Source organism: Acinonyx jubatus, chromosome B1, assembly GCF_027475565.1.
Source record: "Acinonyx jubatus isolate Ajub_Pintada_27869175 chromosome B1, VMU_Ajub_asm_v1.0, whole genome shotgun sequence".
Lineage (NCBI taxonomy): Eukaryota > Metazoa > Chordata > Mammalia > Carnivora > Felidae > Acinonyx > Acinonyx jubatus.
The window spans coordinates 42,224,521-42,249,327 of record NC_069382.1 but is presented as its reverse complement, the minus strand read 5'-3'; the positions used below and the strand labels follow the sequence as shown (position 1 = coordinate 42,249,327).

Genomic DNA, 24,807 nt, shown 5'->3' with positions numbered 1-24,807 from the left:
TTTCTGCATCCAAGACACAAAAGAAAAATAACAACAACAACAGCAAAAACCAACAACAACAATGAAAAATGAATAAACAAATTACAAACAAAAAATCCCAAATGAAGCTAGATCCAGTTTCCCCTAGAGCTAAAACCTTGCAGCAGTCTGTGGGCAGTAGATTAAGTTCGTGGAAGGGATTCATGCTGGTCTTCTGAGGGAGGAGCTTGCTGTTCTGATTCTGAATCCTACTTGCTCTAGTGGAGATGTGCCTCGAGGGCCGGGAGTGTGTGGGCTCTTGGTGTAACAGCTCCATTCTCCATTTGGTCGTGCTTTTTAGCTTCCTGGTGTCCGACAGTATTGGTGGACTAAAGGTGAAAATGGCTTCACACTACTGTCTAGTCTCCAGAGTAGGAAATTCATGCCCTCACAGACACAGGATTGCATATCAGTCACCGCTCTTATATCCCCCACTTCTGTCAGCACCCTGCCTTCCCCTGTGTCCCAGGTGTCTGCTTACCAGGCAGCATCTCTTTCCAGAATTTTATATCAGGTATGGTTGTGTTTCAAAATACTTCAGAGACCCTTGGGATTTGGACGCAGTGATCTTCTGGGGGAGGGTGTCACCACACTGTGGCCAGCATGTCTCAGGAAATAGTCATGCCACTGCTCAGTGGCAGGGGCTCAGAGTTAATGGGAAGTCACAACACACAACTGGCACCAGGGTATGCTGCCTTCAGCCAGTGTCTGTGTTCCTTTACGGGTGAATGGGTGAAGGTGGCAGCTTGATGGTGCCAGCCCTGTCTTTTGCCCACAGAGAGGCTGTATCATCTCTACCAAGCATACTCCAAGCAGGGGAACGGCTTCTCCTTGAGCAACCCAGGTTATCCTCAGATGGCTCTGCACACTCCAGGGGCTCCACCCTGCTTCCTCCTGGGAACACCACCAGGGGCTGACCTCTGAAACTTCAGACTCTGTGCTCCACTCTTTGTAGAAAATACTGGTGGTATTGAAACTGTCCTTTTTCCTCTGTCAGTGGTTTTGGGGAACAGTTCTCTTATGCAGTCCCCTATGGATGTTTTCACTCTTTCTCTCTTGCTGCTTTCAGGGGGGAGTGCTTTCTTATGCAAATCTGATGCACTTCTCCTCCTGCCTCCCATCTTTCTCCTCTCTGGGAAAACGGCTGTCTCCCCTCTGTGGCACCGGCACTGTGGCTATTCTGTCCCCCAGTTCACCTCTTTGCACCATGTACCTGTTGTGTTCTCTCCCTCAAATTATACAGATTGTTCTGTTAGTCCTCAGATCAATTCCCTAGGTATTCAAAATGGCTTGATGTCCATCTAGCTATGTTCAAGGGACAAGACAAACCCAGGATCCCCTTACTACACCATATTAACTGCCCCAAGCCATAGGCTCTCTTTAATATTTTTTCTTTTTTGTTCTTCTGACTGGATAATTTTAAATGATTGCCCTTGAGTTAACTGTTTCTTCTGCTTGATCAGCTGTGCCTTTAAAGCTTTTTAATAGAATTTTTCAGTTCAGTCATTGTATTCTTCAGATCTAGAATTTCTTCTGTTTGGTTCTTTTTTAAAAAAATTCTCTCTTCTTTGTGAAACTTCTCATTTCATTCATGTATTGTTTTCCTGATTTTGTTTATGTCTATCTGTGCTCTCTTGTCTGAGCTTATGATGATTATTTTTAATTTTTTGTCAGACACTTTGTACATTTCCATTTCTTTCATTTGTCTTCCACAAGACCTCTGTTGTTGGCATCACGTTTCCTTGATTCTTGATGTTTCTTGAAGTCTTGAACTGCTGCCTTCACAATTGAAGTGTTTCACATCTCTTCTAGTGTTTACTAGCTGGCTTCGAGAGAGAAAGAAACCAGTCAGTAGTCAGACCAACTAGAGTTTTGGGGGTCTCTCAGACCTTTTTTATGGGTGTGCTTGTTCCACTCCTCTTCCCGGGTTGTTTCACACCTCCAGAGGGCCAGAGTTTAGGGTTGTACACCTTCTCTCAATCCCAGAAAGTCAGTATGGCTATGGAGAGCCCCTCAGAAAATTTCCATAAAACAGTGCCTTGAAGTGTTCAAGGTTGTGCAATTCAGCAAAGTCCAGCCAGGTGCTGATATCCATGTGTTGTCTGCAGGATTGTGCCCACTTGTTGGAGCCTCATGTGTGCCATCTGCTGGAGAGTTTGTCATTCTGGCGACAGGTTGTGAGTGTGGAGTACTGGGGGTGTTAGTTGGCTTGTTGTGGGTGTCCTCAGATAATGAATCCTGTTGGCTCATGGGTGAGGTTCTTGCTGAAGTCTGTAAGACAGTTAATTAGATATGTGGCTGGTTGTTGTAATCTATGTGCTAGTTGATGTGAACCCCCATCTCTTTTCCCTACTCCTTGGTATCCCAAGACTATTTAAGTATGCCAATTCCCTAAGTGGTCTGAGTCGGGTGAGACAAAAGTAAGTCTCTTGGACAGTGTTTTGCAGGGCTGGGGAAACCAGCTTCTTATCACTTTTATTTTCCTCTGTCAGAGAAATCACAAGCCAAGAGTCTCTCTTGGCATTGAGCTGTGCCACCTTGAGGAACGGATAATGTGGGTAAAATCAAACTGTTCTTACCATCTTCCAATGAATCTACTCTCAGATTTTTTGCTTCACCTGGGGACTAGAACCTTTCAGCCAGATTGTCATTCAAGGTAGTTGTTAAAACAGGCATTTCTGTGTGGATATGCAGCCAGGAATCTCCTATTCTAACATTTGCTGATGTTACTCTCCTCTTCTTTTCCATTATTTGATATAATTTAGTCATAATTATTCATATTAAGGGTAACTTTAAAAAAATTGACTAACCTATCAAACACAAGAAGCACAGAAGATTACTCAGTTTCCTGACATTGCTGCATCAAAAGGGGATAACTTAAACCAGTTGTATCAACAGGGATATGTGAACAAGTGCTATTGAGACTGGAATAGTCGTTGGGCCTAATTATCAAAAGGTACATAGCCCAAGCTATGAATTTTCTGATATACATAATACTCTCTTTACTATGCAGTCAAGGCTGGTGTGGTGGTCAGAGGCAATAAATTAACCCACCCATTCCTTATTAGTTGTGAAAAGGGTCATAGCCCTGACAATGAATGACACATTACATGTACAGACTGAAAGTCTTGGCAAAAAATAAAAATAAATTAAAAACAAAATAAAAAAAAACAAAAAATATTTTAAGAGAAAGCACTTCAGAAACAAGGAGTCAGCCATTTTTAAGTTTTAGGGCCATTTTGGAATTAGGGAGCCAAGTAAAGAAAAATTAACACCTCTTAATAAAGGAGCAAGTAGGATGATAAAACATTTGAAGAACTGCACATTTATAAGTAGTATTGAAAAAGAAGTTGGGTGAAAGAAGCCAATCTGAAAAAGTTACAGACTCTATGATTCCAAATATATGACATTCTGGAAAAGGTCAGACTACAAAAAGGACCATAAAAAGATCAGTGATTGTCAGGGACTGAAGGGGAGATGAATGGGCAGAGCATGAAGGATTTTTAGGGCAGTGAAAATACTTTGTAAGATACCATAACAATAGATACATGTCATTATACATAATTTTAAGCCCATAAAATATATAACAACAAGAAAGAACTTTCATGTAAACTATGGACTTTGAGTGATTATGATGTGTCACATAAGTTCAATTGTAACAAATGTACTACTCCAGTTGGAGATGTTGATTAGAGGGCAGACTTTGTATGTGCTGATCAAGGGTTATATGGGAAGTCTCTGTACTTACCCCTCATATTTTCTGTGGCCCTTAAACTGCTATAAAAGACAGTCATAACAATAGAGGAAATTAGAATAAATGTAATATTTCCATTTATACATATTTATAACAGGAAGCATATTTTAAAGAAAGTAATATTAATACTTTTTCATTATACTTATATGTATTTTCCTTTAGGAACAATTTTGATCATTGTTTTTTATTTGATTGTTAACTCTATAAGCTTGGGTGACACAAGTATTGTGTTTTGTCTTCCCACCCATCACTTGAAGAATTTGTGTCAGAACTGCTATATATTGCAAATACTTGCCAACATGGAAAAAAGTATACAGAAAACCTATTTTGGGGAGTGGTGAATGTTGCAGAGGTTGAGCCTCTAGGACCTTTGAAAGCTAGAACAAATTTGACTTGGTTTGCATAGGATAGTGATGATAGCGATGAGGAACTGGGGCTTAGGTTGAGGAAAGGGTTTGCAGTGATGATATTTGGGTATTTGTTGGTGAAGACAGGTATACAGGAAATGAATCCTGGAAGCTATTAGCTAAAGCATAAGTGCTAAAGAGATCAGAGATATGTAATTGAGGACATTATTTTTTTACAGTTGTTTACAATATGATATGTGAAATAAACATTTCCTGTGTGTCCTTAAATTACCTTTAAAAACATCTAGAAACTGTTTTCTAAATCTTTATCATGTATATTTATTGTTTTGTAAATGGTTGATTTCTGCTTTAAGGAACAGCATATGGAGAAACCAGAGGCTGTCCATGTGAGCATAGCCATAATGGGTTGGAAGTAACTTTTTTGAAAGTAATTTTTATGTTAATTCCTTAGCCGTGCTTTTTGTCTTTCTTTTTTTTTTTTTTTTTTTTAAATTATGGTAGTCTACTTATCTTTGAGTTTCTCACTTCTCTCACGAGCATTATCCACTCCTTTATCCACAGTAAATTTAGTTTTTTAAATTTCTGGGCAATGCTTAAGTAGTTAATGAGAAGACTTAATTTTCTCATTGCTCTTAGCAACTTAGGAAAAAGTAAATGAGTGAAAATTTAAAACTTGAAGGGAAGTAGAACTTGAGTATCATTGATGCATAATCTTTTCTTATGTTCCTTTTCCCTTCTAGCTAAAATCAATTGGTATACAGTGTAGGAAATCATATGACGAATGTGATTTCACTGAATATTGCAATGGAGTTTCCCCACACTGTATGCCTGACACTTATGCACGTAATGGACAAAGTTGTGATTCAGGCGATTCCTTCTGTTACAAAGGACGATGTCGCATATTTACCAAACAGTGTAAAGAATTGATTGGAGGAGGTAATGACCATAACATTCTCCTTAGTTCCTAAATTCTGATTATTACAAGCTTTGTTATTCAATTTTATAGAACAAAAGTAAATGTGATTTTTAATGAGTGACATCTTGCCTAGTATGTATTAGTGTTAAAGGAAATAAAATTTTCTTGATTCTGAAAAATGAAAAAAAAACCCCAGAATTTATATGGAATTCTTGTTTGCAAAGGAAGAAACCTCAAGTGGAAATGCAACTTGTCAGAATATTATATAGAATTTGTGGTGATGGGGTTTAGTTTAGGCTTAAATGAAACAAGGTTTTTACTAGAACAAAACAGAGCTCACCAAAGCCAGTAGGGAGATTCAAGACACCCTCTCGTTAGAGATTCTTACCACAGTGCAGTGCTTTACAAGCAGGGAGAAAACATCTAGCTCTTAGCTTCACCCAGCAGAGAAGGATTTGCTTAGATATCCAACATGCATACATTTTCAAGGGGATGCCCAAACATCTGGAATCTGTCCTGCCAGTTCTGGGAGCTCTGATGGGTCTGAACTGTCTAGATGTCCAGGGGCAACAGGGGTGGCAGCTTGAGCTATTAGACATCAATGGTACTCCTCCTGCTCACCACCAAGTGAGTAGATAAATAATCCTAGTTCCCAGCTTTCTATTTGGGAGGCAAAGACTTGACCCATTAGTCCAGATCCCCAAGTACCAAACAGAAATCATGATGCTTATAATACACTAACAACTGAAAAATGCGTTAGAGGTATTCAACAGCAGACTAGGTCAAGCAAACAAAATGACCAATGAACTCAAGGAGAAGTCACTGGAAACGATTAAGTAAGAACAGCAAATAAGATAAAGGAATGAGAAACAGTGACTTGAAGGACTTATGGAGCACCATTAGTGGGACTATATGCATTATGAGAGTTCCAGAAAAAAGAACAGAGAAGAAAAGGATCAGAAAGCACATTTGGGGCACCTGGGTAGCTCAGTGTGTTGAACATCTGACTCTTGGTTTTGGCTCACATTTGGTTTGTGGGATCAAGCCCCACATTGGATTCTGAACTGACAGTGTGGAGCCTGCTTGGTATTCTCTCTCCCCCACTCATGCTTGCTCTCTCTCTTTCCCTCTCTCTCTCTCACTCTTCCTAAAAATAAATAAATAAACTTTAAAAAAGAAAGAAAGCAAGCATATTCTAAGAAATAATGGTTAAAAACTTCTGAAGCTGGAAGAAGGAAATGGGATATCCAGATTGAGAAAGACCAAATAACCTCAAATAAGATAAACCCAAAGAAATCCATAAAATACATTATAATATAATTGCCAAAATTCAAAGACAAAGAGAGAATTTTTTAAGTAGAAAAAAAAAAGTAAGTTTTTACATCTAAAGGAACCCCCATAGGACTATGAGGAAAGTTTTCATCAGAAATCTTACAGTCTAGAAGGTAGTGGGAAGATATATTCAAAGCACTGAAAGAAAAAGCTGCCAACAAAGAATATTATATCAGGCAAAACTGACTTTCAAAAATTAAGGGGATATAAAATCTTTCCAGACAAACAAAAGCCAAATGAATTCATGACCACTAGACCTGCCTTACACAAAATGCTAAAGGTAGTAATGCCAGCATTATGGTGGCATAAGACATCCCTCTTTTTGTGTTTCCCTTTTAACAAAAAATCCACATATATTTATTATATATCAGGTCTATTTTAGGAAGAACAGAAGATGGGAAAATTGTTCCCAAGCTCTAAGAAATTAAAATTCAGATGTAAACACCTAAAAGATGATGTTAAGAGTAAAATACTAATTAGTAACGGGCTTCTGAGTAAGAAAATAATGCAATGAAGCTTTAAAAATGTTTTAGCTGGGGGAAAAACTGAGAGCTTTTTCCCTGAGATCAGGAACACGACAGGTATGCCCACTCTCACCGCTGTTGTTTAACATAGTGCTGGAAGTTCTAGCATCAGCAATCAGACAACAAAAGGAAAACAAAGGCATCAAAATTGGCAAAGATGAAGTCAAGCTTTTGCTTTTTGCAGATGACATGATATTATACATGGAAAATCCGATAGACTCCACCAAAGGTCTGCTAGAACTGATACATGAATTCAGCAAAGTTGCAGGATACAAAATCAATGTACAGAAATCAGTGGCATTCTTATACACTAACAATGAAGCAACAGAAAGACAAAGAAACTGATCCCATTCACAATTGCACCAAGAAGCATAAAATACCTAGGAATAAATCTAACCAAAGATGTAAAGGATCTGTATGCTGAAAACTATAGGAAGCTTATGAAGGTAATTGAAGAAGATTTAAAGAAATGGAAAGACATTCCCTGCTCATGGATTGGAAGAATAAATATTGTCAAAATGTCAATACTACCCAAAGCTATCTACACATTCAATGCAATCCCAATCAAAATTGCACCAGCATTCTTCTCAAAACTAGAACAAGCAATCCTAAAATTCATATGGAACCACAAAAGGCCCCGAATAGCCAAAGTAATTTTGAAGAAGAAGACCAAAGCAGGAGGCATCACAATCCCAGACTTTAGCCTCTACTACAAAGCTGTCATCATCAAGACAGCATGGTATTGGCACAAAAACAGACACATAGACCAATGGAATAGAATAGAAATCCCAGAACTAGACCCACAAACGTATGGCCAACTCATCTTTGACAAAGCAGGAAAGAACATCCAATGGAAAAAAGACAGTCTCTTTAACAAATGGTGCTGGGAGAACTGGACAGCAACATGCAGAAGGTTGAAACTAGACCACTTTCTCACACCATTCACAAAAATAAACTCAAAATGGATAAAGGACCTGAATGTGAGACAGGAAACCATCAAAACCTTAGAGGAGAAAGCAGGAAAAGACCTCTCTGACCTCAGCCGTAGCAATCTCTTACTCGACACATCCCCAAAGGCGAGGGAATTAAAAGCAAAAGTGAATTACTGAGACCTTATGAAGATAAAACGCTTCTGCACAGCAAAGGAAACAACCAACAAAACTAAAAGGCAACCAACAGAATGGGAAAAGATATTTGGAAATGACATATTGGACAAAGGGCTAGTATCCAAAATCTATAAAGAGCTCACCAAACTCCACACCCGAAAAACAAATAACCCAGTGAAGAAATGGGCAGAAAACATGAATAGACACTTCTCTAAAGAAGACATCCGGATGGCCAACAGGCACATGAAAAGATGTTCAGCGTCGCTCCTTATCAGGGAAATACAAATCAAAACCACACTCAGGTATCACCTCACGCCAGTCAGAGTGGCCAAAATGAACAAATCAGGAGACTATAGATGCTGGAGAGGATGTGGAGAAACGGGAACCCTCTTGCACTGTTGGTGGGAATGCAAATTGGTGCAGCCGCTCTGGAAAGCAGTGTGGAGGTTCCTCAGAAAATTAAAAATAGACCTACCCTATGACCCAGCAATAGCACTGCTAGGAATTTATCCAAGGGATACAGGAGTACTGATGCATAGGGGCACTTGTACCCCAATGTTCATAGCAGCACTCTCAACAATAGCCAAATTATGGAAAGAGCCTAAATGTCCATCAACTGATGAATGGATAAAGAAATTGTGGTTTATATACACAATGGAATACTACGTGGCAATGAGAAAAAATGAAATATGGCCTTTTGTAGCAACGTGGATGGAACTGGAGAGTGTGATGCTAAGTGAAATAAGCCATACAGAGAAAGACAGATACCATATGGTTTCACTCTTGTGTGGATCCTGAGAAACTTAACAGGAACCCATGGGGGAGGGGAAGGAAAAAAAAAAAAAGAGGTTAGAGTGGGAGACAGCCAAAGCATAAGAGACTGTTAAAAACTGAGAACAAACTGAGGGTTGATGGGGGGTGGGAGGGAGGAGAGGGTGGGTGATGGGTATTGAGGAGGGCACCTTTTGGGATGAGCACTGGGTGTTGTATGGAAACCAATTTGACAATAAACTTCATATATAAAAAAAATAAAAGATAAACATTAAATGCCATAAAAAAATAAAAATAAAAATGTTTTAGCTGAATTATTTTAAATAATATATAAGACCATGTCTACATATCAAATGAAATGGGTTCTTTTGTCTTTCCACAAATTTTTTATTGTGTTAAAATACACGTAACATAAAGTATACCATATTGAGCCATTCATAACTTTTCATCTTGTAAAACTGAAACTCAATACCTATTAAACAATAACTTTCCATTCTTTCTCCTTCAGTCCCTGGCAACCACCATTCTACTTTCTGTATCTTTGATTTTGACTATGCTAGGTACCATATCAGTAGAATCATATAGTATTTGTCTTTTTGTGACTGGCTGATTATTTCACTTAGCGTAATGTCCTCAAGATTCACCCATGTTGTAGAATATTGCAAAATTTCTATCCTTTTTAATGCTGAATAAAATTTCATTGTTTGTGTGTATATAGCACATTTTTATTTTTCCATGCATCCATTGATGAACACTTGGGTTGCTTTCAAATTTTTAGTTAATTTTTATTTTGTTTTTTGAGAGAGAGACAGAGTATGGGGCAGAGAGAGAGAGAGGGAGAAAGAGAAAATACCAGGTAGGCTCCATGTTGTCAGCACAGAGCCCGATGTGGGGCTTGAACCCACAAACTGCGAGATCATGACCTGAGCCAAAACCAAGAGTAAGACTTTGCCTCAGGTCATGATCTCACAGTTCGTGGGTTTGAGCCCCACGTTGGGCTCTGTGCTGACAGCTCGAAGCCTGGAGCTTGCTTCAGATTCTGTGCCTCCTTCTCTCTCTGTCCCTCCTCTCTCCCCCCCACCCCCGTCTCTCTCTCAAAAATAAATAATGGGGGAAATAAAGATGTTGTTTGAGTATTGAGTTTTTGTTACTCTACCTCCTTAAATTTAAATTTTGCACCATTCTAATCCTGGTCCTTGGGTAGAATTTGGAGGATTTGAGAAGTTTGAACTAGATTTAGTCAAACCAAATCAAATCAAATCAGTAATTTGGGACAAAGCAAACAGATGCTAATTACTTATTGGGTGGGTTCAAGAGTAGGCCTTTTCAAAAGAGAATTGCTTATTATGGTAGATTCTGCTCACAAATCTATTTGTAGATTGTGTTTTGTAGCATCCTTTATGTGTATAGGTTGTGTCAGGAGAGAGAATGAAGTTTATTGAGCATGTTCTTCAACTATTTGGAGAACCGTAAAGTTGCTAAGGAGAGCTCCTTTGCCAATTAATAGTGGTGACAACAAAAGATCTGTTTTTATTACATGTGACTAACATGATCAACACAACACACCTCTAAATAACCAAGTCAAAGTGATGGGGCAGCTATTATTACATTTGAATTTTTTGTGATTTAAAAATTAGACATAACTAAACATATGACGGGGTGAAGTAGGTGCACATTGGCGTCCTTCCTGATTTTAAAATTCAGTAATTATTTTTTTTAAGATTTTATTTTTTATTTTGAGAGAGTGTCAGTGGGGGAGAGGGGCAGAAGGAGAGAGAGAGGATCTTAAGCAGTTTCTGTGCTCAGCATAAAGCCAGACGTGGGGCTCAATCCCATGACCCTGAGATCATGACCTGAACCAAAATCAAGAGTCAGAAACTCAACTGACTGAGCCAAAAAAATAATTCTTTTTTTTTAATTGAAGTATAGTTGACACATAATGTTACAGTAGTTTCAGGTGTACAACGTAGTGATTCAACAACTCTATACATTATGCTGTGCTCACCATAAGTGTAGCTACCATCTGTCATCATACAACACTATTACAACACCATTGACTATATTCCCTATGTTTTACTTTTTATCCCCATGACTTATTAATTCCATAACTGGAAGCCTGTATCTCCCATTACCCTTCACCCATTTGCCCATCTCCCATACTCCTTACTGGCAACCATTAATTTTTCTTTGCATTTATGGGTCTGTTTCTGCTTTTTGTTTTTGCTTTTTGTACATGTTTTGTTTCTTAGATTTCACATATAAGTGAAATCATATGGTTTTTGTTTTTCTCTTTCTGACTTATTTTACTTAGCATAATACCGTTTGGTCCATAAATTTTGTCACAGATGTCAGTATCTCATTATTTTTATGGCTGAGTAGTGTTCCATTGTGTGTGTGTGTATATATATATATATATATATATATATATATACATATGTATACATATTTATACATATATATATACACACACACATATATGTGTGTATATATATATATATATACACACACACACATATATGTGTGTGTGTATATATATATATATATATATAAAGAATATTACATCTTCTTTAATCATTCATCTATTGATGGATGCTTAGGTTGTTCCATATTTTGGCTACTGTAAATAATGTTGTAATAAACAGGGATGCATGTATCTTTTTGAATTATGGTTTTTTTTGTCTGTTTGTTTTTTTGGGTATATACACAAGAGTGGAATTACTGAATCATATGATATTTCTATTTTTAATTTTTCAAGGCACCTCCATACTATTTTCAATAGTGGATATACCAATTTACATTCCTACCAAAGGCGCACAAGGGTTCCTTTTCCTTTACATCCTTGTCTTTATTTTTATTTTTTTTACTTTTAAAATTTACATCCAAATTAGTTAGCATATAGTGCAACAATGATTTCAGGAGTAGATTCCTTAGTGCCCCTTACCCATTTAGCCCATCCCCCCTCCCACAACCCCTCCAGCAACCCTGTTTGTTCTCCATATTTATGAGTCTCTTCTGTTTTGCCCCCTCCCTGTTCATCCTTGTCTTTAATTGTCTTTTTGATTCTAGTCATTCTGAGAGGTATAAGGTGGTGTCTCATTTTGTTTTTTCTTTGAATTTTTCTGATGATTAGTGATGAGTATCTTTTCAGGTGTCTGTTGGACATCTGCATGTCTTCTTTGGAAAATGTCTATTTAGGTCCTCTGCCCACTTTTTAAATTGGATTGTTTGCTTATTTTTGGTGTTGAGTTGTGTAAGTTCTTTACATAATTTGGATCTTTTTTTTTTAACATAATTTGGATCTTAACCCTTTATTGGGTATATCATTTGCAAATATATTCTCTTATTTATTAGATTGCCTTTTTTCTTTGTTGATGGTTCTCTTTGATGTGCAAAAGCTTTTTAATTTGATGTAGTCTTAATAGTTTATTTTTGCTTTTCTTTCCCTTGCCTGAGGAGACATATTTAGAAAAATGCTGCTATGACTGGTGTCAAAGAAATTACTGCCTGTGTTTTCTTCTGGGAGTTTTATGGTTTTGTGCCTTACTTTAGGTCTTTAATCCATTTTGAGTTTATTTTTGTGAATGGTGTGAGAAAGTAGGCCAATTTTTATTCTTTTTCATATAGCTGTCCAGTTTTCCAGCACTATTTATTGAAGAGTCTGCCTTTTCCCCAGTGTATATTCTTGCCTCCTTTGTCATAGACTAATTGACAATGTAAGTATGGGTTTATTTCTGGTCTCTGGATTATGTTCTGTTGATCTATGTATCTCTTTTTGTTCCAGTACCATACTGTTTTGATTACTACAGCTTTGCACCACATTTTGAAACCTGGGATTGTGATACTTCCAGTTTTGTTCTTCTTTCTCAACATTGCTTTGGCTGTTTGAGGTCTTTTCTGCTTCCATAAAAATTTTAATATTATTTGTTCTATTTATGTGAAAAATGCTGTTGAATTTTTGACAGGGATTTCATTGAATCTGTATGTTTTGGGTAGTATGAAAAATTTAATAATATTGATTCTTCCAATCCATGACCATGGAATCTTGCATTAGTTTGTGTCATCTTTAACTTCTTTTGTCAGTGCTTTAGTTTTCAGAGTACAGGTCTTTCACCTTGGTTAAGTTTATTCCTAGGTATTTTATTATTTTTTGGTGCAATTGTAAATGCAGTTGTTTTATTAATTTCTCTTTATTCTACTTCATTGTTAGTGTACACAGGCACAAGAAAATTTTGCATATTAATTTTATATCATGCAACTTTACTTCATTCTGCACATTTACTGAATTATTACTTCTAATAGTTTTTTTTGTGGCATCTTTAGGCTTTTCTATATATAGTATCATGTCCTCTGCAAATAGTAACTGTTTTACTTCTTCTTAACCAATTTGAATTTCTTTTATTACTTTTTCTTGTCTAATCGCTGTGGCTAGAATTTCTAGTACTAAGTTGAATAAAAGTGGTGAGAGTGGACATTCTTGTATTTTTCCTGATCTTAGAGGAAAAGTGCTGTTTTTCACCATTGGGTCTGATGTTAGCTGTGGGTTTTTCATATGTGACCTTTATTATGTTGAGGTATGTTCCCTCTAAACCCACTTTGTTGAGATTTATCATAAAAGGTTATTGAATTTTGTCAAATACTTTTTCTGCATTTGACGAATGATCATATGATTTTATCCCTCATTTTGTTTATGTGGTGTATCCACATTATTGAACCATCACTGCATCCCCAGAATAAATCCCACTTGATTGTGGTGGATGATCCTTTTCATATATTGTTGAATGTGATTTACTGATATTTATTGAGGATTTTGTATGTATGTTACTCAGAGATATTGACCTGCAGTTTTTGTTTTGTAGTATGTTTATGTGGTTTTGGTCTTAAGGTGATGCTGGCTGCATAGAGTGTATTTGAAACTTTCCTCTTCTTTTATGTTTTGGAAGTTTGAGAAGAATAGGTATTAATTATACTTTAAATGTTTAGTAGAATTCTTGACCTTGACTTTTATTTTTTGGTAGTTTTTTGAGTTCTAATTTAATTTCATTACTAGTTATTGGTGTGTTCAGATTTTCTATTTCTTGTTTTGTTAAATTGTATTTTTAAAGAAAGAGAGAGTTTACATGAACAGGGGAGAGGGGCAGAGGGAGGGAGGGAGAGAAAGAGAAAGAGAGAGACAGAGGGAAAGAGAGAGAGAGAGAGAGAGAGAGAGAGAGAGAGAGAGAGAGAGAGAATCTCAAGCAGGCTCCATGCTCAGTGCAGAACCCAACATGGGGCTTGATCCCATGACCCTGGAATCACAACCCAAGCCAAAATTAAGAGTTGCTCAACTAACTGAGATGCCCCTAAATTTTCTATTTCTTCTTGGTTCACTTTTGCAAGATTGTATGTTTCTAAGAATTTATCTATTTTTTTCTGGATTATACAATTTGTTGGCATATAATTTTTCATAGTAGTCTCTTATAATTCTTTGTATTTCTGTGGTGTCAATTGTTATTTATGCTCTTTTGTTCTGATTTTATTTATTTGAGTCCTCTCTCTTTTTTTCTTGATGAGTCTGGCTAAAGATTTATCAATTTTGTTTATCTTTTCAAAGAACCAGCAAGCTCTTGATTTCATTGATCTCTTCTGTGTTTTTTTTTTTGTTGTTAAATTTTTTACTTATTTCTACTCTGATCTTTATTCTTTCCTTCCTTCAACTAACCTTGATCTTTGTTCTTGCAAGCTGAAGTGGGTGCAAACTGGCAGTGGGAGGGAGAGGGGAGAGTCCCAGAGCTCTTTGCACAGAGTGCAGAACTGAAACTGAAGTGGGTGAAGGTCATGTTGTCCCAGGGCACTCCATGCACAGGGTATCTAAAGCAAGGCAGGGCATGGGCTGGAGGTTCCCAGGGCACTTTGTGGGGTGGCTGGAGCTAAAGCAGGTGTGAGCTGGGAGGTCCCAGGGCATTCTGAGCTGGGAGTGCCCCCATAAATCCATCTATAGTCAAGGTGGTATGGGCCTGGTGTGTTCCCCGGGTGCTTTGCACCTATGTCAGTTGGGCAAGATGGTTCGAGCTGTAGTGAGCGTGGACCAGGGGTGCCCTGGTGTGGCTTTGGCCACCTTGGTGGGATTACTGGGGATGTCATGAACTAGGAGCCTGGGACTCACTGAGGTAGTAGACCAGCTAGGGTACCCAGGCCCCTTTCCTGTCCATGCTATCAAGGTAGAAAGAGGATGCAAATCGTGGTGCTTGCCAGCCCCTCCAACCCAAAGGAGTTTTAGTAACTTCCCTGCCATGAGGCAAGATTCTAAGGCTAGTTCTTTTATATTCTAGTTGCTCCTTTAAACCACAGCTTTTTATCTGTGCCAATAGGGTCCAGGACTGGTATGGGCCAAGGACCCAGATCTCACTGAGAAAACTGTCAGCTGTGGTATCAGGATCCTGCTTTTGCCTATGCTATCAAGGTGGAGGGGATATGTTAACTGTGGTGCTTGCCAGCCCCTCTGACCCATAGAGAGTTCCAGCAGCTCTCCTAGTATTTGGTGGAGTTCTAGAACTGCATCGTTTATATTTTAGTTGCTCTTTTAAATTGCATCTTTTCCCCCTGTGATTTCAGGGCAGATGAATCTGCTCATGGTCCCTCAGTCCTATCCCTCCCTACTGGAGCATCAGGGGTGGAAGTTTCCTTTGCTACCATGTCTCCACCTCTCTTGTGATTCTCTTTATGGTCTTTCTGTCTTTAATTGTGTAGAAGCCATTCACTCAGTACTCAGTTCTTCAGGAGGAATTTCTCTATAAATAGATGTAGATTTGGTGTGTCCATGGAAGGAGGAGAATTCAGGGTCTTCGTAAGTTGCCACTTGGGACTGGAGCCCTTCAAAATTCTTTTTTTAGTGATTGTTAGCATACTAGGAAACAGAGATGAGGGCTTAAGTGTGGAAGAAGAAGAGTTAAGCCAAATGCTCTTTGGGTTTCTTATCAGCATTGCATTATAGATACTCTTTCTTTCCTATTTCATTTGGACGAAGAACAAACTATGTTTTCACACTGGATAGGAAACTAAGACAGAAAGTAAACAATTTAGAGGACAAAGAGAGGACAAATATATGGCTACTTATATTCCTAATAATGTAACAGCATTTGAATAATTTTGCTGGTTATTTTCTGTTTGGTGCAGAACAAAGTCTATAGATTTAAAATGAGAAGTTCTCTTTTTAATCAGATCTACTCCAGCAACTTTTTAATGCTAGGCAATTATAAGCCTCCTTAGGTATCACATTATAATTTCCAAAGTGAGTTTATTATTTATATAATGATTGTTGGAATTATGTTTTGTAATTTACTTAAATTTTTTTTCTTTCAGCTTCTAGAGGTGCTCCATTTGCTTGTTATGATGAAGTAAACTCAAGAGGAGATAGATATGGAAACTGTGGCCGAGACCATTGTAGTTATGTGTATGTATTTAGAAAATTATAATTGTGTTTGGGATGTTGGTTATATATTGCCAAGATCCTAGAATGTATATGATAATATATCTTATATCTTATTATATGGCAGTTTATCACACATTTCTTTGTTTCATGATCTGAGCTGAACAGTATTACCCATTGCCTACAAATAACATGTGTTCAGTGCCTATAATGTTATAACAACGATATTTATAGTGAGAATTATTTATCCTGTTTTACTAATGAGAGAATTGAAAACCAGTGATAATTTGCTCAAATTTCATAAGCTAATATCAGACAGATCAGGGCTGTCAGGTTGCAAATATCATTAATTTTTCCCTTGCCACTTCGCCTCACAAAACAAAAAGAGTCACATCATACATAAGTCACTGTGCTCAAAAAATTTGCTGAGAGAAAATTATTGAGACCTGGAGTTAAATTAGTAAGACACTTTTTAAAAAAACTTAGGTATATCAGCAATCTATGTTATTTCAGTAAAAAGAGAATATTTTTTCTGCCTTATGCTTCTAGTCATCTTCTATGTGGAAAATTAGTTTGTGCTTGGCCACACAAAGAATTAGTGTCACGTGCAAATTTATCTGTGATTTACACACATGTACAGGAAGAAATGTGTGTATCTACATATCGGAACCAAAACAAGGCAAATAAAAATCCATGGACAACAATTGACAGTCCTGAAGAAAGAGATGATACATTTGTAGAAGATGGATCTGTGTGTGGTCCTGATATGGTAATTAGAACAACAACACTTAAAGTGTTTTAAGAATTTTTTTATGGTTATACTCATTTTGAACATATACCAAACAATTCATTTTTAAACAGACTTATTGAGATATTATTTACCATAAAAGTTACCCATGATGTGTAGAAATATTTGCTTTTGATTAATGTATGGAATTGTACAACCATCACCACATCCAGTTTTAGAACATAGCATTACTTCCCCAAATTTCCCTCTTGCCCATCTTTCCCCATAAGCAGCACATCCTATTTTCCCAGATACGAACATCTAACCATAATATGGTACATTTGTTATAATCTGAACTAATGTTGGTACATTCTTATTAAATAAATTCCATACTTCATTCAGATTTCTTTTACCTAAAGTCTTTTCCAGGATTCCACTCAGGATACCACATTACAATTATTAGTTATGTATCCTTAGGCTTCTCTTGACAGTTTCTCATAGTTTCTTTGTTTTTGATGACCTTGACAGTTTTGAGGAGAACTGGTCAGATACTCAGTAGAATGTCCCTCAAATTAAGATTTGTCTGATGTTTTTCTTATGATTAGGCTTGGGAGGAAGACCACAGAGGTAAAGTGCCTTTTCACCATATCATTATCAAATGTACATAACTTGTTGATTTTAACCTTGATGGCTTGCCTGATGTAAAGTTTGTCAGATTTCTCACTGTAAAATTACTCTTTATTTCCCTTTCCATGTTGTCCTTCCTTGAAAGAAGTTACTGTGCATAGTCCATATTTCAGGAGTAGGAAGTTATGTTTCACCTTGGGGGCTCAATAGCTCATCTATTTTTCTCCGTTTATTTATTCAATCATTTATTTGTAAGATTATAGACTCATGGATATTTATGTTATAGTCTGGGTTATAAACCAGTGCTACTGCATTTCTTTCATTGTTCAACTTTTTCTAGCTTTGGCCATTGGGAGTTCTTTTAGTTGACTCATGTGTCTCTTTGACAAACTCCTAACATTTTGAGTTTTTGTTGTTGTTGTTGTTGTTGTTCTTTTTGAATGCTTCCTTACTTTCTGGAATCACAAGATGTTCATTCATATTGCATGTTTCCTACCCCAGTTTCTAAAATCAGCCATTCTCTAAGAAGCCCTGGTTCATCTGAATGGGAAATGGTATTTAGAAAACAAGATCTAGGTATTAATTGTGCTTTTTCTACTGGAGTGTCACTGCTTCTGGTCCTATCAACAGACAGAGCTAGGAAATCTATGTCTTTATAATATTCATGTCTATGTAAACATATGGATAAATACATATGAATATATGGTGTATGTATACATGTATATATATTCACACTTACACTCATTATATGGGTGTGTGTGTGTGTATGTATATATATATACATATATATGTGTGTATATATATATATATTTCTATATATACCTACATTAAAAAGAATGAGGTCAAAATTATACTTCCAAATTGAATCCACAATATAAGGTTCATTCTAGCCTCCTACCTTTTCATATTTGTGACTGTTTTCAAAAAACCAAACAAAAGAAATAAAAAATATTTTATTCAAGAATTATTTGGGTTAATTCATTTTTCCTACGTGATGTGGTTAGATTATTTATTTGAAAACAGTACGCTTTGGGATTTTCCCTTGTCCTTGTTCATTTTATTTTATTTTAGTTATTGATATGTGAAATATAAAATAATTTTTAAGATTCAGAACTATATATGATTATACTCAGAGAATATCATCTTTTTATCCTTCTACTCCATTCCCATTCCTACAAACTTTCTATCCCATTCCCATTACTCTCCCCTACTCCCAAAAAAAAAAATTAGTTTTTATTATTTGTTTCTATTATCTTAGTTTTTATTTAATTTCTAGTTATCTTACCTTTTAGTTTTTGCACAGTGGAGCTGATACGTGCATTTTTTATATCTCTTTTATTAAACAAAAATTAGTATACTATATATGATTTTGCACTTTTTGCTTAACACATTTTGTTGGAATTAATCAGCTTTAGAGTGCTTCCTTATTATTTTATATTTTCTGGCTGAATTTTATTTGATTTATTAAAATTAATGCAATTTTTAAATTATAAAAGAATACAAAATGACTTGAAAATAGAGAAGAGGAAAAAGAGGAAAAAAGCATTCATACTATCATCACATAGAGATAAATTCTCTTTGTATTTCAGAACACTTATTTCTAGTATTTTTTGTGATTATAATATGTTTTCACTGTTTTAATAATACAAAATTAATAAAAATGTAAATTATAAAGGTAATATATCTTTGAATAATTTTTGAAATGGCAAAAAATATGAAGAAGGATAACCATTACACAGAATCCATTTACTTAGAATTAGCCACAGTTATTGGTGGTCTTTTTTTTCAATTAAACTTTTTATTTTGAAATAATTACACTTTAATGGAAAGTAAAAATAGTTCAGAGAGGCCTTGCCTATCCTTCACCTAGATTGTCTTAATGTCTTTAAGCTGTATGGTATAAAAAACAGGAAATTGACTTTGGTATAAACCTTATTTAGATTTCATCTCTTTTTATATGAGTGTGTGTGTGTGTGTGTGTGTGTGTGTAGTTCTGTGCCATTCTATAGCATGTGTATATTCATGGAACCACCACTACAATCAAGATACAGAACTGTTCCATCACAAAAATGGAACTGTCTAATGGCTTTACTTTGTATTCATACCTCTCCCCTCTATCCCTAATCCCTCATTCTAATCAATTCTCTATCTCTATAATTCTGTCATTTGGAGAATGTTATAATAATAGAATCATGTAGTAACCTGTAGAGATTAGTTTTTGTCACCCAGGGTAATATCCTTGGGATCTATTTAGGAGGATGCATGTGTCAATAGTTTCTTCATATTTAGTGCTGAGTAATATTCCATTGTATAAATGTACCACAGTTTGCTTAACTATTCATTCTCAACCATTAAGAGTATTTGGGTTTTTTCCAGTTTTCATCTATTACAAATAAAATTGCTATTGACATTTGTGTATAGGTTTTGTGTGGATGTAAGTTTTCATTTCCTGGAGTACAATTGCTGAGCCATGTGGCCAATGTATAAGTTCCTAAGGAATTGCAAATCTATTTTCCAGAGGGTTGTACCTTTTTACATACCCATCAGCAATATATGAGAGATCCAGTTCCTCTGCATCTTCACCAGCATTTGGTATAAACAATAATTTTTATTTTAGCCATAATAATAGATGGATAGTGATGTCTCATTGTGGTTTTAAGTTGCATTTTCTTTTTTATTTATTTATTTAAAAAAATTTTTTTAAACATCTTATTTATTTTTGAGACAGGGAGAGACAGAGCATGAACAGGGGAGGGTCAGAGAGAGGGACACACAGAATCTGAAACAGGCTCCAGGCTCTGAGCTGTCAGCACAGAGCCCGATGCAGGGCTCAATCTCACGGACCCAGAGATCATGACCTGAGCTGAAGTCGGCTGCTTAACCGACTGAGCCACCCAGGCGCCCCTTAAGTTGCATTTTCTTTTTTTATTTAAAAATTTTTTTTTCAACGTTTATTTTTTTTGGGACAGAGAGAGACAGAGCATGAACGGGGGAGGGGCAGAGAGAGAGGGAGACACAGAATCGGAAACAGGCTCCAGGCTCTAAGCCATCAGCCCAGAGCCTGACGCGGGGCTCGAACTCACGGACGGCGAGATCGTGACCTGGCTGAACTCGGACGCTTAACCGACTGCGCCACCCAGGCGCCCCAAGTTGCATTTTCTTAATGGCTAATGATGTATATCTTTTCATGTGTTTATTTGCCATTTGTATATCACTGTCAATAAAATGTCTCCTGAAGTCCTTTTTGCATTTTCTGGTTGGATTTTTTTAAGTTTATTTATTTTTGTGAGAGAGTGAGCGAGGGAGGGGAAGAGAGTGTGAGACAGAGAATCGCAAATAGACTCTGCATGGTCAGCACAGAGCCTGACTCAGAACTTGAACCCATGAATCACAAGATCATGACTTGAGCCGAAATTGAGTTGGATGCTTAACTGACTGAGCCACCAAGGTGCCCAGTTTTTTTTTTTTTTGGTCAAATTTTGAGATTTCTATACTGGATGCTAGTTTTTTTTATCAGTTATGTGGCTTATAAATATTTTCTTTTAATCTGTAGCTTAATTTTCATCCTCTTCACATGGGCTTTCACACTTTCAAGTCAACTCAAAAAGCGCTTTGCCTAGTCCTAGATACCCCAAGTTTTCTCCTATCTGTTTTTCTAAATGTTCTTTATCTTGAGTAAATTTTTGAATAAGGTGTGAGATTTAGGTCAAGATTTAGGTCAAGATTGTGGATAATGCATTATGGTTCTGCAGAGAAACAGAATAGTGTGTGTGTGTATTTACAGAGACAGGAATGGCTTATTTCAAGGAATTAGGTCATTTAACTGTGGGCGGTTGGCAAATTTGAAATCTATAGGGCAGGCAGGCAGTCTGGAAATTCAGTTAAGAGTTGATATTACAGTGTTGAGTCTGAATTCTGCAGAGCAGCAGGATGGAAACCCTGGTTGGTTTCTGTGTTGCAATCAAGAGAATAATTCTTTATTGGGAAAACGTCAGTCTTTGCTCGTAAGGCCTTCAACTGATTAGATGGATCCCACCCACATTATGTAAGGTAATTTGCTTTACTCAGTGTCTCCTGACTTAAATGTTAATTGCATCTAAAAAATACCTTTCACATCAAACAACTGTGCGTCATAGCCTGTCCAACTTGACACGTAAAATTAGCCACCACAGTTGTGTAATTGTTCTGGTACCATTTGTGGAAAAAACTACACTTCATTCATTACATTGCTTTGCACTTTTGTTCAGAAACTATTGATCATACTTATGTGGGTATATTTCTGGGGTTTTATTGGTTTTATGTTCCTCTACCAATAACACAGTGTTGATTACGTTAGCTATATAAGAAACCTTATTTTGTGGTAGAGTGATTCCTTTCATTTTATTCTGTCAAGATTGTTTTAGGTATTCTATCACTTGTACTTACCAATATAATTTTAGAGTAAGCTTCTTTTTTTCTTACAAGCCAACCTTGCTGAAATTTTAATAGAAATTGCATTAAACTTATATCAATTTATAGAGAATTGACATCTTTGTTACACTGGAACTTCCAACCCATGAACTTGGAATATTTCTCCTTTTATTAAAGCTTTCTTTGATTACTTCTATCATCATTTTGCATTCTTCAAAAAACCAATCCGGTACATTATTTAAGTGTATACATATTTTTTTCATTTTCTTTTGAATGATTGTAATTATTAGAACTTTTTTTTATATAGTTGACACACAACGTTCCATTAATTTCAGGTGTACAACTTAGGGATTCAACTTCTTTTTATGTTATGCTATGATCACCACAAGTGTAGCTATCATCTGTCACCATACAATGCTCTTACAGTACTACTGACTATAGTCCCTGTGCTGCACCTTTTATTCCATGACTTGTTCATTCCATAACCAGAAGCCTGTATCTCTCATTCCCTTTCACCCATTTTGCTCATCCCCCCCACTTCCCTTGTCAACCATCAGTCTGTTCTCTGTATTTGTAGGCTGATTCTGCTTTTTTTGTTTGTTTACCCATTTTTGTTTTTTAGATTCCACATATGAGTAAAATCATGATATTTGTCTTTCTCAGTCTGACTTCTTTCACTTAGCATAATACCCTCCAGCTCCATCCATATTGTCACAAATGGCAAGATCTCATCATTTCTTATGGCCGTGTAATATCAGAGCAGTACAGTACTGGCACAAAAATAGACACATAGATCAATAGAATAAAATAAAGAGCCCAGAAATAAATCCATGCTTGTGTGGTCAATTACTATATGACAAAGGAGGCAATAATATACGATGGGGGAAAAGACCGTCTCTTCAACAAATGGTGTTGGGAAAACTGGGCAGCTACATGCAAAAGAATGAAACTGAACCACTTTCTTACACCAGACACAAAAATAAATTCATAAGGTATTAAAGATCTAAATGTGAGACCTGAGACCATACAAATCTTAGGAGAGAACACAGGCAGCAATTTCTCTGACATAGAAACATCTTTCTAGAGATGTCTCCTAAAGCAAGAGAAACAAATGTAAAAATAAACTGTTGGGACTACATGAAAAAAAAAACACTTTTGCACAGTGAAAGAAATTCTTTTGTGCTTTTAAACGTTCGTTTCCTCATGTTCATTGTTAGTTTATAGAAATGCCATTACTTTGTGTGTGTGTGTAATGTTGCTGAACTAACATACTAGTTCCAGGATTTTTTGTCAGAGTTTCTTTGGGATTTTCTACATAGACAAATCATGTAATTTGGAAATATAGACAATATTGTTTCTTCCTCATCATTCTATATACTTTTAATTTCTTTTTATTGCTTTACTGCCATGGCTAAAACTTCTAGTGCAGTATTGAATATAAATGACGAAAGTGGACATCCTTGCCTTGTTCCTGATCTTAGGGAGGAAAGTGTTAGGCCTTTGCATCACTAAACATGATGTTATTTGTAGTTTTGTTTTGTTTTCTTTTTGTAGATGCTCTTTATCATGTTGAACTAATGTCCTCTACTGCTAAGTTACTGAGAGCTTTTATCCTGTGCCTTGGGTTTTTAATTTTTTTAAATTTTTGTCACTTTTTTTTCTTTGTCCTTTGATGTAGTCATATGATTTTTCTTCTCTACTTTGTTGATATGTTGGATTACACTGATAGATTTTTGAATGTTGAACCAGCCTTATATACCTGATATAAATTGTTCATGGTTTATAATTCTTTTTATACATTATTGGATTTAGTTTTCTAATATTTTGTTGAATAATTTCTGTATCTAAGTTCATGAGAGATATTGGTCTCTAGTTTTCTTTCTTTATACTGTGTTTATCTGATACTGAATATATTATATGACTTAATAAAATGAGTTTGGGAAGTACCCCCTTCTTTTCTATTTTCTGGAAGAGATTATTTAAAAAATATATTAATTGGTCTTGAAATGTTGGTTGAATTCTCCCCTGAAATAATCTAGGTCTGGAGTTTTCTAAGGAACTTTTAAATTATGAATTCAAAGTCAGTTGTTATAAGTATCTTCATGTTATCAGTATCTTATTGGTGAATTTTGGTCATTCATGATTTTCTAGGAGTTGGTCCATTTCTTCTGAGTTTTTGAATTTATGTCTGCAAAGTTGTTCATGGTATTTCTTATCATCTCTTTTAATGTCTGAAGGATTGGGTAGTGATAACCTTGACTCAATTTCTAATACTGGTGATAGTTCTTCTCTCTTTTTATACTTCTCAGTCTTGGTAGATATTCATCAGTTTAATATGGGTTTTCAAAGAACAATGTTTTTGTTTCATTGGTTTTCCACATCATTTTCCTATTTTCAGTTTCATTAATTTCTGCTCTTACTTTCTTTCCTTTTACCTTGGGTTTATTTTCCTCTTCTCCAGTTTCTTGAGGTAGTAACTTAAATTATTGATTTAAGGCCTTTCCTCATTTTGAATTTAAGCATCTTGTGCTATAAATTTCTGTCTCAGCACTGCTTTAGCTGTACCCCACATATTTTGATATGCTATAGTTTCATTTCCTTTCAGTTCTATGTGTTATTTACTTCCTTTGGGAGTTCTTCTTTGACATGTGAATTATTTAGAAGTGTGGTGCTTCCTGAAGGGATAGGAGGAGTTTCCCCAGGCCAAGCAACAGCACATCTCTCAGGGAGGAGGGGTGTATTAGAATCCTCCATTTGGTCCCTCCATCCCTTTCACCCCTACAGTTACTTTTATGTGTCTGGGTAGGGAAAGGACTCTCAGATCACTAGGATCTGAGAAGATCAAAAAA

The 24,807-nt window shown here is 36.2% G+C and overlaps 1 protein-coding gene across 1 annotated transcript in view; it reads left to right on the top strand.

Moving 5' to 3' along the window:
- The window catches only part of LOC106978399 (disintegrin and metalloproteinase domain-containing protein 5-like), a 69,164-nt gene that overhangs the window by 18,501 nt on the left and 25,856 nt on the right, over positions 1–24,807 (top strand). Inside the window, exons 4-6 of the mRNA XM_015076099.3 lie at positions 4,881–5,076; positions 16,128–16,218; positions 16,744–16,963. Coding sequence (XP_014931585.2) covers positions 4,881–5,076; positions 16,128–16,218; positions 16,744–16,963 — 507 coding nt within the window. The remainder of the gene's footprint in view (positions 1–4,880; positions 5,077–16,127; positions 16,219–16,743; positions 16,964–24,807) is intronic.